At 42.7% G+C, this 21,300-nt stretch overlaps 1 protein-coding gene across 1 annotated transcript in view; it reads left to right on the top strand.

The window, feature by feature from the left end:
- LOC126153424 (glutamate receptor ionotropic, kainate glr-3-like) overlaps positions 1 to 21,300 on the top strand; it is a 180,599-nt gene that overhangs the window by 34,406 nt on the left and 124,893 nt on the right. Inside the window, exon 3 of the mRNA XM_049916071.1 lies at positions 4,126 to 4,425. Coding sequence (XP_049772028.1) covers positions 4,126 to 4,425 — 300 coding nt within the window. The remainder of the gene's footprint in view (positions 1 to 4,125; positions 4,426 to 21,300) is intronic.

Here is a 21,300-nt window from a genome sequence, read left to right as displayed (position 1 = left end):
GATTAATTTCACTCATCTGATCACACGATAATGGTGAATCATGTTTTCTCGTGGTGACCTATGCACCTATGTCTCTCTGAGAAGTACCCCAAGTGCATTTTCGTCCAGCTTTCGCCCTCAATTCTCCTACTAGTCGCTGAAGCATAATTGAATCGAGTACAGTGTGGAGCTCATCACAACTTCTCCTTACGTTTTCGTCTCCGACATGCTGATGTCGTGAGACGACAGTCTCACGTTGCACGTGCAGATGGCCTATATCAAGAACTCGTAGCATACTCTCTGTTCAGTTTGTCATTCCGCGCTGTATGTTGCAGTTGGTTCCACCACGGCGTTCTGTACTGTATGAAAACGTAACAGAATCTTTCCGGGAGCTTAAAAAATAACTATACAGTTTGTGATGGAGCTGCGGCTGCACTGATGATCCATGAAGTAAACAAAGCCTCAGTCGTATGGAGGCCACGTAACAGCACGTATACGCTTATTTTGGCTCCGGAATTATTGAGGTTAAGCACAAATTACGTTATTGAACCATCTCTTAATGATCTGTTACGAAGATTAAAATCTATATGCAGTAGCCGGCCGCTGTGGCAGAGCAGTCCTAGGCGCTTCAGTCCGGAACCGCGCTGTTGCCACGGTCGCTGGTTCGAATCCTGCCTCGGGCATGGATGTGTGTGATGTCCTTATGTTAGTTAGTTTTAAGTAGTTCTAAGTTATAGGGGACTGATGATCTCAGATGTTTAATCTCATAGTGCTTAGAGCCATATGAACCATTTTTGTATGCAGTAAATATATGATGTCGTCGATAGTACTGTAGCCACTCTCAAATAAAACCCATAGTTTTGTTATGAAAAGGCATCAGCACCTAAGATGAAACTGTTGCATTAGAAGCACAGTACGCTTACGTGTTTATTGGCACGTAGTTTCATTATTCATCCGGCACCTGCACTGGCCCCGACCTTATCACTGCTGTAGGTTGCCAGCAACATGACTCTACTTGTTTTTAAAACCTTTTGACTGGTGCATGTCGGGCATGGCCCATCGTTAGAATATGTCGTACACTCTCAAATGCGTCAACAAAAAGGTTTTAACAACGTGAATCTTCAGAATGAAATTTTCTCTCTGCAGCGGAGTGTGCGCTCATATGGAACTTCCTGGCAGATTAAAACTGTGTGCCGGATCGAGACTCGAACTCGAGACCGTTGCCTTTCGCAAGCAAGTGGTCTACCATCTGAACTACCCAAGCACGACTCACGCCTCCTCCTCACAGCTCCACTATCGCCAGTATCTCGTATCCTACCTTCCAAACTTCACAGAAGCTCTCCTGCGAAACTTGCAGAAATGGCACTTCTGGAAGAAAGGATATTGCAGAGACATCAAAGCGACAATCTCTGGCTGAGTAAGACAAAGTGTCTCTGTTCATTCTGTAGCCACATAGTCTTGCATGATCAAGGAAAAAGTCCTTCACAAAACTCCCAAACACGCAGAGTAAACATCAGTACTATCGAGAATGCATTTTCCACTATGTAAAGTTATTTTGCTGTTGTAATGTTGTAAACTTCCTTAGAGATTGTCAATGTGTGTCACCTGCCTTTCATGAACAGTTGTAATATGGAGTGTGCTGGTCATACAAAACTCATAATCGACTTCGTGAATGTGTGTCGCCTGCCTTTCGTGAATTGTTGTAATATGGATTGTGCTATTCATACAAAACTCATAATCTACCTGTGCACCTTCAATTCTGCCATCACTTGTCTTCTATTTTACGAACTCGATAGAAGATTTCCTTTCAACCCAGCTGGACCAGTATTCCAGAGAGAAAGAAAGACATGGGGAATAGCCTTGTCACAACCTGAGGTTCGTTTACAAAAGGAACATGCCTTGACTCTGTAGCTGAGTGTGCACCATTCTGAAACTAGCTGAGAGACTAAAATTTTGTGTCGCCCTGTGACTTGTACCTATCTCTTACTTTTCCCTCCCGACCCATCCAGGGAAGATTCACATCCCGAAAAAGGTATGGATCTCTACCTTGTACAATAGCATTCGTGCACAATGGTAATGACTTATAATATTCTGCTGGTCGAATGCATGTTATAATATTTTAAAAAGAGGTAAATGTAGAGATAAATACATTTCAACAGTGTTCCTTCACGCCAGCGGTGTGCTTGTAAAGAGCAATTCAGCAGTGGACCCATATCATAGAGGTGGAATTCAGTTGAAAAGTGACACTTACTAAGAAAATAGCTGTTACCCATGTCTGTGCTCACATATCGGTAGTTTTGTTATGATGAGTGATGGTGTCTTATTAAGCTATTGTATATGCAATAACGTGAGGTACCCTCACGTGTCTGCCTATTTAGGTAAGCATAGCTTGTGAAGTGCGCCCTCCCCCCCCCCCCCCCCCCCGAAACTGCATCAGTTCATGACTACGTAGTACACACAGCATTGCTGCTGAGCAGTGCATGTGAAGGGCCTGGGCGTCTATTCAGAATACTGTGTGTGCGTTATGCAACAAATGTAATAATTTGATAACATAGTGTATCGACATAAAAGTTTTCTGGGTTTGGTACCGCGTCATAATGTAAAAAACTACTGCTGCTGTAGAAAAGCCAACGTTTCGGCCACGATTGCAGCGGCCTTCTTCTGGGTCTTCTTGGCTTTTCTACAGCAGCAGTAGTTTTTTACATTATGACGCGGTACCAAACCCAGAAAACTTTTATGTCGACTGACTCTGGCCGCGGAAGCCTACGCAATAACATAGTGTATATTCACTGATGTTATTTCTTACATCACCTTTTTAGGAGTTGAATTTTTAACAACCTTTTTCCCTAAAGTATTCGATGTTCTTCCTCAGAGTTCAAGCTACCTTCATACCAAATTAAATGGAAATCTTTCCACCTGTGAGAATGTAACCGACTGAATTACTTCCACGCTTAATAATATTAGTATGGAAGTATGGATTAAATAAGTTGATTCTAAAAGTATTGTAATCTAACTGTTACACGCAGCTGCACTCTCATATTGCTAAAATGGCATGAAATGTGCGTATGGCTTTACTTGCCGGGATACCGCTTTTGGGGTGTTCGGCGGGTTGATGCAAGTCTTTTTATTTGGCTCCACTTTGGCAGACTTGCGCATCGATGATCATAAAATGATGATGACAATACACATGCTCACGCACACGCACACACACACATTCAAGCTAGCGATCGAGCCCTGGACCCCATAATTGAGGTTCAGCCATGCTAACTAAAAGACCACGAGCTGTTGACCCGTAGCGGTAATTTTGTTGTGATGAGTGATGGTGACGGTACTAAAATGAAATGTGCACTTTTTAAAATTCTCAAAATGAGCTAAAGTGACGAAGAAAGGAAATAAATAATTCGTATTTCCGTGCAATAATATTTGAATGCGCAACAATGTCGTATGCCCAGACATGTGTCTCTGTTATCGAAGGCTGCCACCGCATATCCCAATCAAATGCATCCTCACTAAAAACATCCCATTTTCTATGTCCAAGGCACGATATCTCTCTCTTTGTCATACAGCACTGAAATGACGCTGTCATTGTGAGTCTCGTAGCGTCTCACAAGCTACAAAAGATACGTGATGCTCAGCGGCTAAAATGTGAAGGCTCGTGACTTAGATTAGCGTGAAAATACGAATTAACCATGTTGATGACCCTAATATGAACACTGCATTCATTACTTTCAATGGCGTTATGTAGGAAATATCAAGAAATAAAATAATTTTCACAAATATGGTTAAGTTAAAAAGTCAAAAACTACGTAGGTTTTTCATAGAGTAATTGTTGTTCGCGTTATATTCTTCAAATCAATAAATATCTTGTAGCACATATTTCCTAAAGTAATCTGTGTTCTTCCTCGGCGCTCAAGTTATCTCCATACCAAATTTCATTATAATTGCTTCAGAGGTTTAGATGTGATAGCGTAACAGAGTTCCTTTCGCATTTGTAATATTAGTGTGGATATGTATACGGAAATACAGATGGTATGGATACGGACTAGTATGGACAAGAAATTTCACAGCGTACCATACAATGAGAATTACGAAAACCTGGAATATTTGTTAGATCTCTGTGTCGACATTTTGTTTACGTTCGCACAGGAATTGTTGGTGAAGCGGCAGTCAGAATTCACGTGGCTGCTGTTACTGAACGATGGAAACACAGACGCCGCGCTTTCAGCTGTCCACATTGAGTTCGACTCCCAATTTTTCGTCATTTTCCCGTCGACAAATGCCACTGTCGACATCTTGGAGGCATACAGAGTGGCGAATGGTTATCCGTTGGTGATTAAGAAGTTCTGCACGTGGGACCACAGCACAGGCCTCGCTTGCACAACAGAGAGCGTCAGGAGCAGACGGAACGACCTGATGGGTTACGAAATGAAGACAGGAGTGGTCGAGGTAAGTCGGCTTTTCCTGCAGAAACTAATGACTTAAACTGCTCGAAAAAGTTTTGTACTACCTGCAAATCTGGGAAGGTACGTGCGCTTACAACGAGACCACATGTGAATCAGATTTTTATAATTTCTTATATTTATGGTACTTGAAGATCAGAATTCAAACGCTATGTGATCAAAAGTATCTGGACACGACCAAAAAGATACGTTTTTGATATTAGGTGCCTTTTGCTACCACCTACTGCCAGGTACTTCATATCAGTAACCTCAGTAGTCATTACACATCGTGAGAGAGCAGAATGGGGCGCTCCGCGGAACTCACTGACTTAGAACATGGTCAGGGGATTGGGTGTCACTTGTGTCATACGTCTGTAAGCGAGATTTCTGTCCTCCTAGACATCCCTAAATCCACAGTTTCCAATGTGATAGTGAAGTGGGAGCGTGGAGAGACACGTAGAGCACCAAAGCGTACAGGCTGACCTCGTCTGTTGACTGGCAGAGACCGCCGACCGTTGAAGAGGGTCGTGAATTGTAATAGGCAGACATCTATCCAGGCAGGAATTCCAAACTGCATCAGGACCCACTGCAAATACTATGACAGTTAGGCGGGAGATGAGAAAACTTGGATTTCATGGTCGAGCGGCTGCTCATAAGCCACACATCACGCCGGTAAATGCCAAACGACGTCTCGCTTCGTGTAAGGAGCGTAAACATTGGACGACTGAACAGTGAAAAAACCGTGTGTGGAGTGACGAATCACGGTATACAATGTGACGATCCGATGGCAGGGTGTCGGTATGGCGAATGCCCGATGGACGTCATCTTCCAACGTGTGCAGTGCCAACAGTAACATTCGGAGGAGGTGGTGTTATGGAGTGGTAATTTTTTTCATGGAGGGGGCTTGCAAACCTTGTTGTTTTGCCAATTACTACCACAGCACAGGCCTACATTGATGTTTTAAGCACCTTCTTGCTTCCCCTGTTGAAGAGCAATTCAGGGATGGCGATTGCATCTTTCATCACGATCGAACACCTGTTCATGATGCACGGCCTGTGGCGGAGTGGTTACACGATACAAACATCACTGTAATGGACTGGCCTGCACAGAGTCCTTACCTGAATGCTCTAGAACACCTTTGGGATGTTTTGGAACACCGACTTCGTACCAGGCCTCAGCGAACTACATCGATACCTCTCCTCAGTGCAGCACTCTGTGAAGAATGGGCTGCCATTGCCCAAGAAACCTTTCAACACCTGATAGAACGTATGCTTGCGAGATTGGAAGCTGTCTTCAAGGCTAAGGGTGGGCCAACCCGCCAACACCACACAGAATTACAGCAGTATTAATAGAGGGTGCCGCGAACTTGTAAGTCACTTTCAGTCGGGTGTCCGTATACTTTTGATCACATAGTGTATCAATCGCCAGAAGCAGGTCAATGCAACTCCGAAAAATTCTCTAAGGAACCTGTTTTGATTTTTCTGAGCATCTCTAATATCCTAAGGAAAGGTTAATTTTTCTACAGGCAGCTTGGATTTGTGATGGAGCACCCTGGGTTCGATTCCTAGCCATGGTAAATCCATAAATATTATAAAGATGGAAGTGTGTATGTGTGTGTGTGCTCCACATCTCCTAAACCACTTGATGGGCTCTGAGCACTATGGGACTTAACATCTGAGGTGATGAGTCACCTAGAACTTAGAACTACTTAAAACTAACTAACCTAAGGACACACACATCCATGCCCGAGGCAGGATTCGAACCTGCGACCGTAGCAGTCGCGCGGTTCCGGACTGAAGAGCCTAGAACCGCATGGCCACACCGGCCGGCTAAACCACTTGATCTACTTCAACAAAACGCATATATCTTAGTGCCAATCGACAGTCGTTGTACGGGTATCTTGTCCATCAGGTAGGACTGATGGAAGAGATAGGGAATATCAAAGGAAGAGTGGTACGCTCCGTCACGGGATCATTTAGCTGGCAAGAGAGCGTTAAAGAGCAGCGCGCTTCGTCATTGGATCGTTTAGCTGGCGAGAGAGCATTACGGAAATGCTAAACAAACTCCACTGGCAGACGTTAAAAAACATATATCTTAGTGCCAGTCGACAGTCACTGTGCAGGTGTCTTGTCTATGAGGTAGGACTGATAGAGAAGATAGAGAAGATCAAACGAAGAGCGGCCCGCTTTGTCATGGTATCGTTTAGCTGGGGAGAGAGCGTTATGGAGATGCTAAACAGACTCCACTGGCAGAGGTTACAAGACAGGCGTTGTGCATCACGGAGATATTTACTATTGAAATTTCGGTACTGTAGTTTTCAGGAGAATTCGGACAACATATTACTTCCGCCGACATACATCTCACGTATTGACCACGTGGAGAAAATTCGATAAATTAGTGCCAATACTGAGGGTTACCGACAATAATTCTTCCCACGCAATATTCGGGAGTGGAACATGATCGACGGGATCAGACTGTGGTACCGAAAGTACCCTCTGCCACACGCAATTAAGTTGCTTGCCGAGTATGATGTACATGTAGAATCACGTACCTACCAAGGACGTGGGGGTGGGGGAGAAGAAGGTGCGTAGCCCACGACGCGTGAATTCCCAGATTTTATTCATCCAGTATTTGACAATAAGAACACTTACCGACTTGCATCAAAATTTACCCACAATTTTAAATCTTAATGATTTTTTTTCCTTCTGACAGCCGCTACAATATGATGAAAGGAAAAATGTTTATCTGATACTACTTTTCCGTTGGCCATGCAATAAACGTACCGCACGAAGCATGACGTTTAAATCTATTGTCCCTTTGTTGCTACATGCGTTTCCAAATAAATTTTGTAGACAGTATCTACATATGCCGCAGAATGTACCTACAACATTATATCATTTTACGACTCATACTTCAGGAGGTACGACGTCACGAACATTAAGCACAAGGCCAGACGCAGCTATAAATAAATAGGTAGGCAGCGCTGGGTTCCTCCGCTACTTTTTGAATACAACTGCATGCTCCACAAGCATGTTCGTGAAGCGTAAAATAAATAAAACTCTCCTTCCTAGGAAGGCCCAACGGTACCGAGCGGTCGCCGTGTCATTCACAGCCGGTAGGCATCAATGTATATGGGTATGGAGGGGCATGAGGTCACCAAGCCGCTCTCCCGGTCGTTGTGTTTTCGTGGCCAGAGTTGCTACTTTTTCAATGAAGTAGCTCCTCAATTGGCCTGACGAGGGCTGAGTACACCCCACCTGTCAACAGCGCTCGACAAACCCTGATGGTTACCCGTCCCAGTGCTAGCCAATCCCGGCAGTACTTAACATCCGTGGTCTGACGGGAACCGGTGTTACCAATGCGGCAAGGCCGTTGGAAAAATAGATAAAGATGGAAACAAAATCAGTAGTGCCTGAGACTGACAATCGTTGGTTCGAGTCTCTTTTAAATCGAAATTTTTTCGTTTTATTCGTTCAGTTCGAATACCTACGTCATTTAAATATAAAATACATCAAATACATGCTAAGTAACATATATTTAATTGTAATTTTTATCGAAATTACATCTCTAATTGCTAGTTACGTGTCACACAGAGACTTACACTTTTCATTGTAAATATAAATTCTTAATTTGTTTACAACAAAAAACTTCACAAAGAACCTATTTTCATCTTTATGTATTTCACACTTCGTGTAAATGCTGGTGGAGCATGCGTCTTTATTTGAAAATTAACAATGGCCGGCAACTGAACCCAGGCAGATCATTTTGTATACAAGCATTCTACCACAGAGCCTCGTTGCTTGTAGAGAGGAAGACGAAGTTGAAAAGTTGAAGACACTTGAAAAACTTCAGAGTCGATATTCTCGAGAATTTATGAGAGTTGCTTTGGAAGATTGGTATTTCAGTTCTGCACTTCATGTACCATCGGTATACACTCCCGGAAAAAAATTAACACATCTTCAAAGGCGACGTCGATTCTGATGTGATGGCGGCACATGGCACCTGGGTGATAGAAGACAGCGTAGTGGCATAGCTACCAGTGCTCCATTTGTGTCTAGCGATTAATAGGGAATTCTCACAGCCAGAAGGTTGATTGTGGTGCAGAGGTGTGGAATAACAGGCAGCCGTGTTACGGAGACGCACTCACGCTTCCTACATGTTACGGCGTAAAGTGAAGCGCCAGCACGCCAGTCGGGAACGAGAGAGAAGAGTTGGCTGTGAGAAGACGTCAGCCAATCGCATGCTGAGCGACCCCTCTCCAGGACGACAACGCGACATAGCGGCCCCTGTGTGAAGATGACGTAAGCGCCGCGACCGACTGCTGACGGCCCAGTTCTATATCACCTTCAAGAACAGGCGCTTGTAACTCTATTCACTCCGCTTGTACTTTCTATGTAGCACAGACTTGGAATTCTTTATACTGAAGAAGATTGTTTACTTCGTATTTCACCCTTTGCTTGCGAATTTTTTTCGTTTTATTCGTTCAGTTCGAATACCTACGTCATTTAAGTATAAAATACATCAAATACATGCTAATTAACATATATTTAATTGTAATTTTTATCAAAATTACATCTCCAATTGCTAGGTACGTGTCACACAGAGACATACACTTTTCATTGTAAATATAAATTCTTGATTTGTTTACAATAAAAAACTTCACAAAGAACCTATTTTCATCTTTATGTATTTCACACTTCGTGTAAATGCTGGTGGAACATGCGTCTTTATTTGAAAATTAACAATGGCCGGCAACTGAACCCAGGCAGATCATTTCGCATACAAGCATTCTACCACAGTGCCTCGTTGCTTGTAGAGAGAAAGACGAAGTTGAAAAGTTGAAGACACTTGAAAAACTTCAGAGTCGACATTCTCGAGAATTTATGAGAGTTTTCCACAAGATTTCGAGATTGCAGCCGGATCTCGTCGACTTCTTTCCACGATATTTCGGCTGACAACCTTACAGCCATCTTGAGGCGAGTGTTTGACAGTGGAGATTGCTAGTGCAAGTCGCTCTATTTATACGTAAAAGTGCCGCAAGACGCGCATGCGCAAGTTACCGTTGCATGCGCGCCACCTGTCGATTCCAGGGCCCTCTACAATATTATTGCATCTATGGAGCGCAAACGAATGCGTGATACAAGTAAAACATGCACGCAGACGTGTCCAAAACAATAAAATGCAAAATTTCAATATTAAAATTAAAATTACTTGTCACTCGACATGTCAGAAGCCATAAAAAGTTTTCTGTTGGTTGATATTAAAGAAATCATCGGGTCCCAGGCCTTATTCAATTTGAAGCCGCCATCACGATTAATGAGATTTTCCGCTAAACGTATTTCCACGGATTCCTTAACAACTGAATCCCAGAAGGATCTCGATGGGGCCAAGATTTTCGTGGCAGAATAATCCATAGTATGTCCTGTGGAAATACAATGTTCGGCTATGGCCGACTTACTGGACTGTAAAAGGCGAGTGTGGCGCTCATGTTCAACGCAGCGGTCGTATACTGTGCGTGTACTTACAAAAGTTAAGTACTGGAATTTTCATATTTTAATAAAACTCTTTAATACGACTGTTTGAATGTTTGTCTAGCGAACCGGGTAAGCAGGCTTCCTAGACACCACACTACACCCAACTGAACAAGTTTGAAAGGGCTCAAATTGTGGCGTTCCGAGTGGTGAGATGGCCCTTTCGGAGATTTTTTCACACAAACTGGACGTTCTGCGTCAGTTGTACAACGATGTTGGTGTCGGTTGTCATGTGAACGCTTTTACGCTCGTAGAGGAGGTTCTGGGTGTCCACGCAGCACAGACGTCCGCCAGGATGGCCGTATTACAAGGGCAGCAGCAGCAGTCGGTACAGATGTCACAGCACAAACAAGAGGGCTTCTAAGCCCAGACGTCTCAGTACGTACTGTTGTGAACCGGTTATTAGCAGTAGGACTACGGACACACACACCTCTAGCCCGTCTTCCATTAAAGCTATAGCATCGAAGACACGCTCGACTGGTTCCGTCAGAGGATCACTTGGAGTATGGAATGGCGAAGACCTGGTGACCGCTGTCTCGTAGAGCGGATTCGTCCAAGCACAATAGCCCCATCCCAGTACTTTTGGTCTGCGGTGCGATAAGCTACAACTGACTGTCTCTCAGCTTTGGTGTTTCTGGAAGGGACGCTAACCAGTTCTCAGTAGGTGCAGAATACTGTTAGACCGGTTCTTTTGCCGTTCTTGAAAGGGAAGGTGATATGATGTTCCAGTAGGATAAGGCTCGCACACGCACTGCCTATGGAATTCAACGTGCCTCTACAAGACGTGCAGCAACTTTCCTGGCCAGCATGATCTCCAATCGAGAAAATGTGTGATATAATGGGACGAGAAGTGACTCGTGCAACTTGTCAACCAACAGCTCTTACAGAACTACGTGAACAGGTCGGGTAGGCGTGGGGTAACCTAGCCCAGGACAATATTCGCCCTCTGTAGGATCGACTGGATTTCAGAGTCGGTGCCCGCAATGGCGCCCGTGGAGGCTACACCACCTACTAATACGGATGTCGCATCATACCTGCTACTTCAGAACCGCTTATTCTACTCATCTGTAAATGTAATCATTTCATGCACTCCATATGCACTGTTGCAACACTAAATCTTCAGTGGATTGGAAAGCACTTACAGGCAGTACTATTTTATTTTGGCAGCGTAAAAAATTATAAAAATCCTATTGCTGTGTGGTATCCTTGTTAGAAAGCAAGAAGGGAAAGAATAAACCTTACTAATAAAAGCAGCATACAAGATAAAGACCGTTTGTCCATAAGCGCACATTTGTGTAACTAGAATCCGCTGCTGGGTAATATTCAGTATTATATTGCTTCACCCCGTGCACTGTAACACCATTGGATCCACCTTGGCTTACTATCCACAAGGTGGTCGAGACGCCGATGTTCAGTCCCCTCTCATTCTGAAGGTGGCCTTCCTGAGGTCAACCATTGCACATAGTGGGCTGAGTAGACGTGTTACAGGTTTCAACCGATGTCAAGCATGCACAGTCGGCTTCATGTCACCAGATACCGCAGCTCAATCCAGTCAGTTGATTCCTGCCTCCTGCAGGAAGATGTGCTCGCGCATTATCGTCTTGAAAAACTAACTCTTCACCGTTACGTTTCCTGTAGCACCGGACGGTAGGTTGGAGGACCCTGTCCCAATATAACCAACAAATAATGCTCGATAGCGATGACAGGCGTTCGACATCCTGCCGGGTACTGGCCCATAACTTGACTGGCCAACCAAACTGCTGAACCCAGTGGAGGAAGTTTGGTATCATTAAGTAGTAAATAATGTGCTAGCGCTAAGAAATATTGAAAAATTTATGGATAAATAGTGGCTCAAGAAGCAAGCGTTGAGGCAAAAAAATTGATACCTCAGATTCTTTATCGGTACTACTGTACATCAAAACGTCTTATAGACCGAAACAATTACTATTTATTTTGAAATACTGTTTTGTGACTTGATTCTAACAAAATGTTTGAAGAGCTCTTTTCGATCTACAGTGCTTTCAGGAGGCGATGACTATCAGCTTTTAGAAATTGTTGAAAAATTGTGCTTTACACACATCTGTATTCTTACTCTATTAAACCCCCAGTTTCGGTAATAAAGGGACCATCTTCCGGGTAATGTGACATCACATACTGAGATGACAGAAGTCACGTGATAGCGATATGCGCACATAGAGATGGCGATAGTATCGTGTACACAAGGTGCAAAAGGGCAGTGCGTACTTTGAACGCGGAATGGTAGTTCGAGCTAGAGTCATAGGTTATTCTTCCATTTTGGAAATCGTTAGGGAATTAAATATTCCGTGATCCACGGACAACGCAGTGATTGATGGCCTTCACTTAACGACCGAGAGCAGAGACGTTTGCGTAGCATTTTCAGTGCTAATATACAAGCACATCTGCGTGAAATAAGCACAGAAATCAGTGTGAGAAGTACGACGAAAGTATCGGTTAGGACATAGTGGCAAAATTTGGCGTTAATGGGGTATGGCACCAGACGACCAACGCTAGTGCCTTTGCTAATAGCACGATATCGCCTGCAGCGCATCTCCTTGGTTCGTGACCATATCGATTGGACCGTAGAGGACTGGAAAACCGTGGGTTGGTCACATGAGTCCAGACTTCAGTTGGTAAGAGCTGATAGTAGGATTCGTCTGTGGCGCAGACCCCACGAACCCAATGATCCAAGCTGTCAGCAAGGCACTGTGCAAGCTGAAGGTGGCTCCACAGTGGTGTAGGCTGTGTTTAAATGCTATGGACTGGGCTCTCTGACCCAACTTAACCGATCACTGGCTGGAAATGGTTATGTTCGGCTACCTGGATACCATTTGCACTTCATATTCCAAACGTCTCACCAGGCCACAATTGTTCGCGATAGGTGAGAAGCACATATTGGACAATTCGAGCGAATGATCTGGCCTCTCACATCGCTCTACATGAATCCCATGTAACATAATCGAGTGAGCAGTTCGGGCACAAAATCCTGCACCGGCAACACTTCCGTAATTATGGACGGCTATAGGGGCAGCATGACTCATATTTTTGCAGCGGACTTTCGAAGATTTGTTGAGTCCATGCCGCGTCTAGTTGGTGCGACATGTGGGAAGTAGTGGAAATGTGTCAACAATCATCAATCTAACCATCTTATAAGATTTGATATTTAAAACCCTTTCAACCCACACAGTCAATATACGCCGGGAAAAAGGGGGTCAGGCATGATATTAGTAGCTACCTGTATAGAGTAGTACAAAAGCGTATGAAAAAGAATCAACAACGTGTCCTTGTCAATATCAATAAAGCAATAACGTACGGCGATTTTTACCATTCAATTATTACTGAAAGAAATCAATGCAAATTAAATGAATATTCTCAAAACGCTTAAAGTTACGTCTTTATAAGTTATGTTCGACAAGCAGCAGTGGTCTGTAATTGAAAAAGCATAATGATGAGCTCTCCATTGGCAAAATATTCCGGAATAGCCCCCATTCTAATCTCCGAAAGGGGACTGCCAAGGGAGAGGTGACCATTAGAAAAAGATTGAATAACCAACGAAAGGATAACGATCTACGAGTCGGGGAGTGGAATGTCAGAAGTTCCGACGTGGTAGGCAAGCTACAAAATCTGAAAAGGGAAATGCAAAGGCTCAATCTAGACATTGTGTGGGTCAGTAAAGTGAAATGAAAAGAAGACAAGGATTTCTGGTCAGATGAGTATGGGGTATCGACAGCAGCAGAAAATGGTATAACGGAAGTAGGATTCTTTATGAAAAGGAGTCGAAGGAAAAGGGTGAACAGCTCAGTGATAGAGTTGTTCTCATCAGAGTCGAAAGCAAACGAGCACCGACAACGATAGTTCAGGTATAAATACTGACGTCGCAAGCTGTAGATGAAGAGATAGAGACAGTATATGAGGATATTGAACAGGTAATTCAGAACGTAAAAGAAGATGAAAATCTAATAGTCATGGGGGACTGGAATGTGGCTGTAGGGGAAGGAGTAGAAGAAAGGGTTACGAGAGAATATGGGCTTGTTACTAGTAATGAGAGAGGAGAAAGATTAACCGAGTTCTGAAATAAATTTCAGCTAGTAGTAGCGAACACTCTCTTCAAGAATTAGAAGAGGTTCAAAAATGGTTCAAATGCCTCTGAGCACTATGGGACTTTACTGCCTAGGTCATCAGTCCCCTAGAACTACTTAAACCTAACTAACCTAAGGACTCACACACATCCATGCTCGAGGCAGGATTCGAACCTGCGACCGTAGTGGTCGCACGGTTCCAGACTGTAGCGCCTAGAACCGCTCGGCCACTCCGGCCGGCAATTACAAGAGGAGGAGGTATACTTGGAAAAGGCCGAGATATATGGGACTATTTCAGTTGGATTACGTAATGCTCAGACAGAGATTCCGAAATCAGATACTGGTTGTAAAACGTACCCCGAAGCAGATGTAGACTCAGATCACCTTAATTACTGATCAACAGTGGGCTGAAGTTTAAGAGATCAGTCAGGGGAAATCAATACGCGAACAAGTGGGATATGGAAGTACTAAGGCATGAGGAGACACACATGAAGATCTCTAAGGCTGTAGATATTGCGTTAAGAAATAGCTCAGTAAGCATTACTGTTGAAGAGGAGTGGACAACTCTAAAAAGGGCAATCACTGAAGTCGGAAAGGAAAACATAGGTATTAAGAAGCTAACTGCAAAAAGAGGAAAAAGAAAAAACTATGGCTAACACAAAGAGTACTTTAGTCGATCGATGAAAGAAGGAAGTACAAAAACGTTTAGGGAAGTTCAGGTTTACGGAAATACAAATCGCTTAGGAATGAAATAAATAGCAAATGCAGGGAAGCTAAGACTAAATGGCTGTAAGAAAAGTGTGAAGAAATCGGCAAAGAAATGATTGTCGGAAGGACTGGCTCAGAATATATAAAAGTCAAAACAACATTCGGTGAAATTAAAAGCAAGTGTGGTAACATTAAGAGTCCAATGGGCATTCCATTGTTAAATGCAGGAGAGAGATCGGTTAGTTGGAAAGAGTACATTGAGTGCCTCTATGAAAGGGAAGATTTGTCTGATATGATAGAAGAAACATGAGTCGATATAGAAGAGATAGAGGACCCACTATTAGAATCGGAATCTAAAAGAGCTTTGGAAGAATTAAGATCAAATAAAGCAGAAGGGATAGATAACATTCCATCAGAATTTCAAAAATCAATGTTGCAAGTAGCAACAAAACGACAACTCACGTTGGTATGTAAAATGTATGAGTCTGGCGGGATGCCACCTGACTTTTAGAAAAGTATCATCCACACAATTCCAAAGGTTGCAGAAGAGAGGATATCGCATAATCAGCTTAACAGTTTATGCATCCAAGTTGCTGACAAGAATAATACAGAGAAGAATGGAAAATAAAATCGAAGACGTGTTAGATGACGACCGGTTTGGCTTTAGGAAAGGTAAAGGCACCAGAGAGGCAGTTCTGACACTGCGGATGATAATGAAACCAAGATTAAAGAAAAATCAAGACTCGTTCATAGGATTCGTCGACTTGGAAAAAGCGTTCGACAATGTCAAATGGAGCAACATGTTCGAAATTCTGAGGTAAATAGTGGTAAGCTACAGGGAGAGACCGGTAATATACATTATGTACAAGACCCAAGACAGAAAAGCAGCGGTGGAAGACCAAGAACGAAGTGCTTGGATTGAAAAGGGTGTAAGACAAGGATGTAATATTTCGTCCATATCGTTCAATCTTTGCATCGAAGAAGCAGTGATGGAAAAAAAAAAGAAAAGTTCAAGAGAGGATTTAAAATTCAAGGTGAAAGGATATCGGTGATAAAATTTGATGATGATATTACTATAGTCAGTGAAACAGAAGAAGAATTACAGCATCTGCTGAATGGATGGACAATACAATGAATACAGAATATGGACTGAGAGTAAGTCGAAGAAAGGCGAAAGTAATGAGTAGTAGCAAAAATGAGAACAGCGAGAAACTTAACATTAGGCTTTATGGCAATGAGGTAGATGAAAAGGAATTGTGCTACCTAGGCAGCAAAACATCAATGACGGACGAAACAATGAGGACGTCGACGGCAGACTAGCAGTGGGAAAAAGGGCATTCCTGGCCAACAGACGCCCACTAATATCAAACATAGGTCTTAATTTGAGGACGAAATTTCTTAGAATGTACGTCTGGAGTACAGAGTTCTATGGTAGTGAAACATGGACTGTGGGAAAACCGGAACAAAAGAGGATCGAAGCAATTGAGATATGGTGCTACAGACGAATGTTGAAAATTAGGTGGACTGATAAGATAAGAAATGGGAAGGTTCTGCGCAGAATCGGAGAGGAAAGGAGTACATGAGAAACACTGACAACAAGAAGGGACAGGATGGTAGGCCATCCCTTCAGAAAGGAGAAATTAAGTTCCATGGTACTAGAGTGAATTGTAGAGGGTAAAAACTGAAGAGGAGGACATAGACTGGAATCCATCCAGCAAATAATTGACGACGTAGGTTGCAAGTGCTACTCTGAGATGAATAGGTTGGCACAGGAGAGGAATTCGTAGCGGACCGTATCAAACCAGTGAGAAGACTGATGACTCAAAAGGATATGAACATATCTCACTAGGCCGAAAAGAAAGAATAACGTCGTGGTCCCTTTGTCGTTGACTCCTCGTTGCAGGTCGCTCTCAGGTTCGGAGGCGGGTGACGTAAAAAATAATGGTTATCGTTAATGTCAGGTGCGCACCGGCAGAAGAAGGCAGTATGAGTCTGTGGACACAAAACCTCCTACACGGTCATTCAACAATTTATTATCAAACTGCGATTAGGACTTCGATACAGAAAGCCAAATATCTTAAAATTTCAAACAAACTGATACTTATTATTGAACAGTTCCGCTTCACAACCACTACATACTTATCTATGTTTAGCAGATGTAGACACAGTACATCTGGTTCCAGGTGTGAAGGAATTTTTACTGCAGCCAGGATTTGTTCTCAGTGTAGTCCACAACGTGCCCTTTGTAGTACAGCCACCGTCGCTGTGACTGCATTTCTGGGACGTTCGCTGGTAGCTGGCCGCCTCGATACATTCTTACGACGATCGTCAGGCGCCGTGTAAGTTCTGCGTTCGTCGGTAGCCTCCAGAGACTGTGCTTTATTTATCTATCTAAAATACATGATTACATTGTATTCTTTATTGTACGTAGGAAATACATTAACGCGTATTTGGAGATTTAAAGGCTCATGCCATTACAATTTTTTCCACAAATTTTCTTGTTTTGCAAATAGCGTTACAAACAACTAAGACATTGTTGAGATATCAATTCACACCATTTAATCATCATAAGCGATAAATACAAATAAAAACATGAATACTATTAAAACCTACAGATTTTTCCCTGTAGGCTACGGTACTCTTAAGGGAATTAGTATTCACTTCATAATCTTTATAGAATGTCTTTTATAGAGGAGGAAGATTGACAGGGGCGGTATCCCACGATAATCTACGTCTTCACAATTCCAATCTTTCACAGTCAATTTTGGGACACGAAAATAAGCTCTGAAATGCTTCTAACTCAGAATCACGGTCACACGCAGGAGAACTGTAAATGTCGATTCTATGTAGATGCAGCGTTAAAGAAACGTGGTTTTCTGAAATTCCACCCATAATAGGATAAAACAGCGTATGAAACGTTTCTTGAAAATATGTCACTACTAAGACAATTTGAAAGCTGGAACTATCAAAATTAGTATTTATTTTCTCACTCAGAAATAAAAAAATAAGTGTTTGAGCATGTTTGGAATTCAACCCATAAGGCGGTGGAATAGAGGATGAAAAGTTTTCTGAAAATATTTCGTTATGAAATCATTTCAAAGTTAAATCTGTGAAAATTTTTGTTTGACAGGTCTGTAAGAATTTTTATTTTTCATCTCGGTTAGAAATTTGAAAAATGCGTGTTTCTGTGTTTTTGGAAATTCAATCCCTGAGGGGGTGAAATTGGAGTGGAAAGTTTTTACGGAAATATTTCGTTATGATAGTGTTTTTAAAGCTGAAGGTATGAAAATTTGTACCTGGCTTCTCGGTTAGAAATAAAAAAAAATACGTGTTTCAGTTTTTTTTGGGAATTCAGGCCCTAAGTGGGTGAATAGTGAATGAAAATTTTTATGAAACATTTTAAAGCTACGTTTAAGAAAACTGGTATGTGACTTCTCTTTTAGAAACAAAAAAAAATGTTCCAAAATACTTGGATTGGACGCAGAGAACCTGTACCTTGACCGGCCCTTTCCCCGGATTTGACGCGTGTAGACTTTTTTCTGTGGGGAAAGCTGGAAGACGCTGTCCACAAGGACGTACCAGCTACACCCGATGCTATGCAACGGCGTATTACTCTAACTTGTTCGGACATTCTCACTGAAATGCTAGTACGTGTGCAGCAGTCGTTCCATACCAGACTGAAAAGTGTATTGTCTCTGTCGGTGGTCATCTTGAACACAACCTGTGATAGTCAATTGTCTCGTAGCCGCGCGGAGTGGCCGCGCGGTTAGTGGCACTACGTCACGGATTGCGCGGTCCCTCCAACCGGAGGTTCGAGTCCTACCTCGGGCATCGGTGTGTGTGTGTGTGTGTGTGTGTGTGTGTGTGTGTGTGTGTGTGTGTTGTTGTTAGCATAAGTTAGTTTAGGTTAGTTTAAGTCTAGGGACCGATGAACACAGCAGTTTGGTCCCTTAGGAATTCACACACACATTCAATTGTCTCGTTACTTTGGTTGTTCTTCAGTGTGTGCTGTCACAGGTATTGTACAAGTGTCGGCGCAGTCACTTTTCAAAATACGATGTCTTGTAAACGACTTATTCTAGAATCTTGCAACAAACATCACTGACATTATAATTTACCCTTCTTTGAATATGTTAATGTCAATTGGCAGTAAAAGTGCGTCTTTGAACAAAAATACACATACTGAGTATTATTACAATCTGTTGATTGGCTGACAATACGAGCCCCAGGTTACCAATTCATTCTGTGGAAACCGCATATCAATATCACTATCCATTTCCGCAATATTTACGTTGCAAGTTTTAGGTGATTCACCCTGTACGTACAGGATGTCTCACCTAAGAGTCATCCGTGGCATTTTCTCTGCTGTTTTAGCAGACGTTTGCAGTTTTGTTTTTGAATTGTTTAGCAGGAATCTGGCCAAACAAATGGTACTCGTCACGTCTTTCATGCACTGTCTAGTATGACGGAAAACGTCGCTGTGTTTCCGTTGCAAATAAAATGATTTTTGAAGCGGAAACTTACGTTTCGCTTCGATAGGGAGGTCCCAGGTTTGTCTAGCGCCATATTTATTTTATCGATATGATCGATATGTAGTAAAGGGACAGTAAAACTCCAAGCATATCCAGTACTACAGCAGAGGCACCTCCATCCTGGCCGGCACTGACTGCCACCGCCAAGCACGCAGCGGAATTGGGTGGCTGCTGGATTGCTGCTTATTCTTCTTGCTCTACAGGCACTGCTAATACATATAGGTAAAACGAATTGGTCGCCATCTGTTTAATAGGCACGTAAAATTTCTCTTCAGAAACAATTTTATTTTTGACGGGAAACAATCCGACATTTTCTGTTGATATTGGGCGTCGCGTGAAAGATGTGATCAGCAGTAATTATCTGGACTGACACCAGGTGCACTATGCAAAAACGAATTGTAAATATCTGACGAGAAACCAGAGAGAATGCGCCTGAGGACTCTTAGGAGAGGCACCAGGTATATATATATACTTGTTCCACTTTTTGAACCCATCATTGAAGTTTAATTATTGTTGTTGTTGTAGTCTTCAGTCCTGAGACTGGTTTGATGCAGCTCTCCATGCTACTCTATCCTGTGCAAGCTGCTTCATCTCCCAGTACCTACTGCAACCTACATCCTTCTGAATCTGCTTAGTGTATTGATCTCTTGGTCTCCCTCTACGATTTTTACCCTCCACGCTGCCCTCCAATGCTAAATTTGTGATCCCTCGATGCCTCAGAACATGTCCTACCAACCGATCCCTTCTTCTAGTCAAGTTGTGCCACAAACTCCTCTTCTCCCCAATCCTATTCAATACCTCCTCATTAGTTACGTGATCTACCCACCTTATCTTCAGCATTCTTCTGTAGCACCACATTTCGAAAGCTTCTATTCTCTTCTTGTCCAAACTAGTTATCGTCCATGTCTCACTTCCATACATGGCTACACTCCATACAAATACTTTCAGAAACGACTTCCTGACACCTAAATCTATATTCGATGTTAACAAATTTCTCTTCTTGAGAAACGCTTTCCTTGCCATTGCCAGTCTACATTTTATATCCTCTCTACTTCGACCATCATCGGTTATTTTACTCCCTAAATAGCAAAACTCCTTTACTACTTTAAGTGTCTCATTTCCTAATCTAATTCCCTCAGCATCACCCGACTTAATTTGACTACATTCCATTATCCTCGTTTTGCTTTTGTTGACGTTCATCATATATCCTCCTTTGAAGACACTGTCCATTCCGTTCAACTGCTCTTCCAAGTCCTTTGCTGTCTCTGACAGAATTACAATGTCATCGGCGAACCTCAAAGTTTTTACTTCTTCTCCATGAATTTTAATACCTACTCCGAATTTTTCTTTTGTTTCCTTTACTGCTTGCTCAATATACAGATTGAATAACATCGGGGAGAGGCTACAACCCTGTCTCACTCCCTTCCCAATCACTGCTTCCCTTTCATGCCCCTCGACTCTTATAACTGACATCTGGTTTCAGTACAAATTGTAAATAGCCTTTCGCTCCCTGTATTTTACCCCTGCCACCTTCAGAATTTGAAAGAGAGTATTCCAGTCAACATTGTCAAAAGCTTTCTCTAAGTCTACAAATGCTAGAAACGTAGGTTTGCCTTTTCTTAATCTTTCTTCCAAGATAAGTCGTAAGGTCAGTATTGCCTCACGTGTTCCAACATTTCTACGGAATCCAAACTGATCTTCCCCGAGGTCGGCTTCTACCAGTTTTTCCATTCGTCTGTAAAGAATTCGCGTTAGTATTTTGCAGCTGTGACTTATTAAACTGATAGTTCGGTAACTTTCACATCTGTCAACACCTGCTTTCTTTGGGATTGGAATTATTATATTCTTCTTAAAGTCTGAGGGTATTTCGCCTGACTCATACATCGTGCTCACCAGATGGTAGAGTTTTGTCATGACTGGCTCTCCTGAGGCCATCAGTAGTTCTAATGGAATGTTGTCTACTCCCGGGGCCTTGTTTTGACTCAGGTCTTTCAGTGCTCTGTCAAACTCTTCA

This window comes from Schistocerca cancellata, chromosome 2 (assembly GCF_023864275.1).
Source record: "Schistocerca cancellata isolate TAMUIC-IGC-003103 chromosome 2, iqSchCanc2.1, whole genome shotgun sequence".
NCBI classification, from domain to species: Eukaryota; Metazoa; Arthropoda; class Insecta; order Orthoptera; family Acrididae; genus Schistocerca; species Schistocerca cancellata.
The sequence above is the reverse complement of the archived record's forward strand: the minus strand, read 5'-3'. Positions and strand labels throughout refer to the sequence as shown.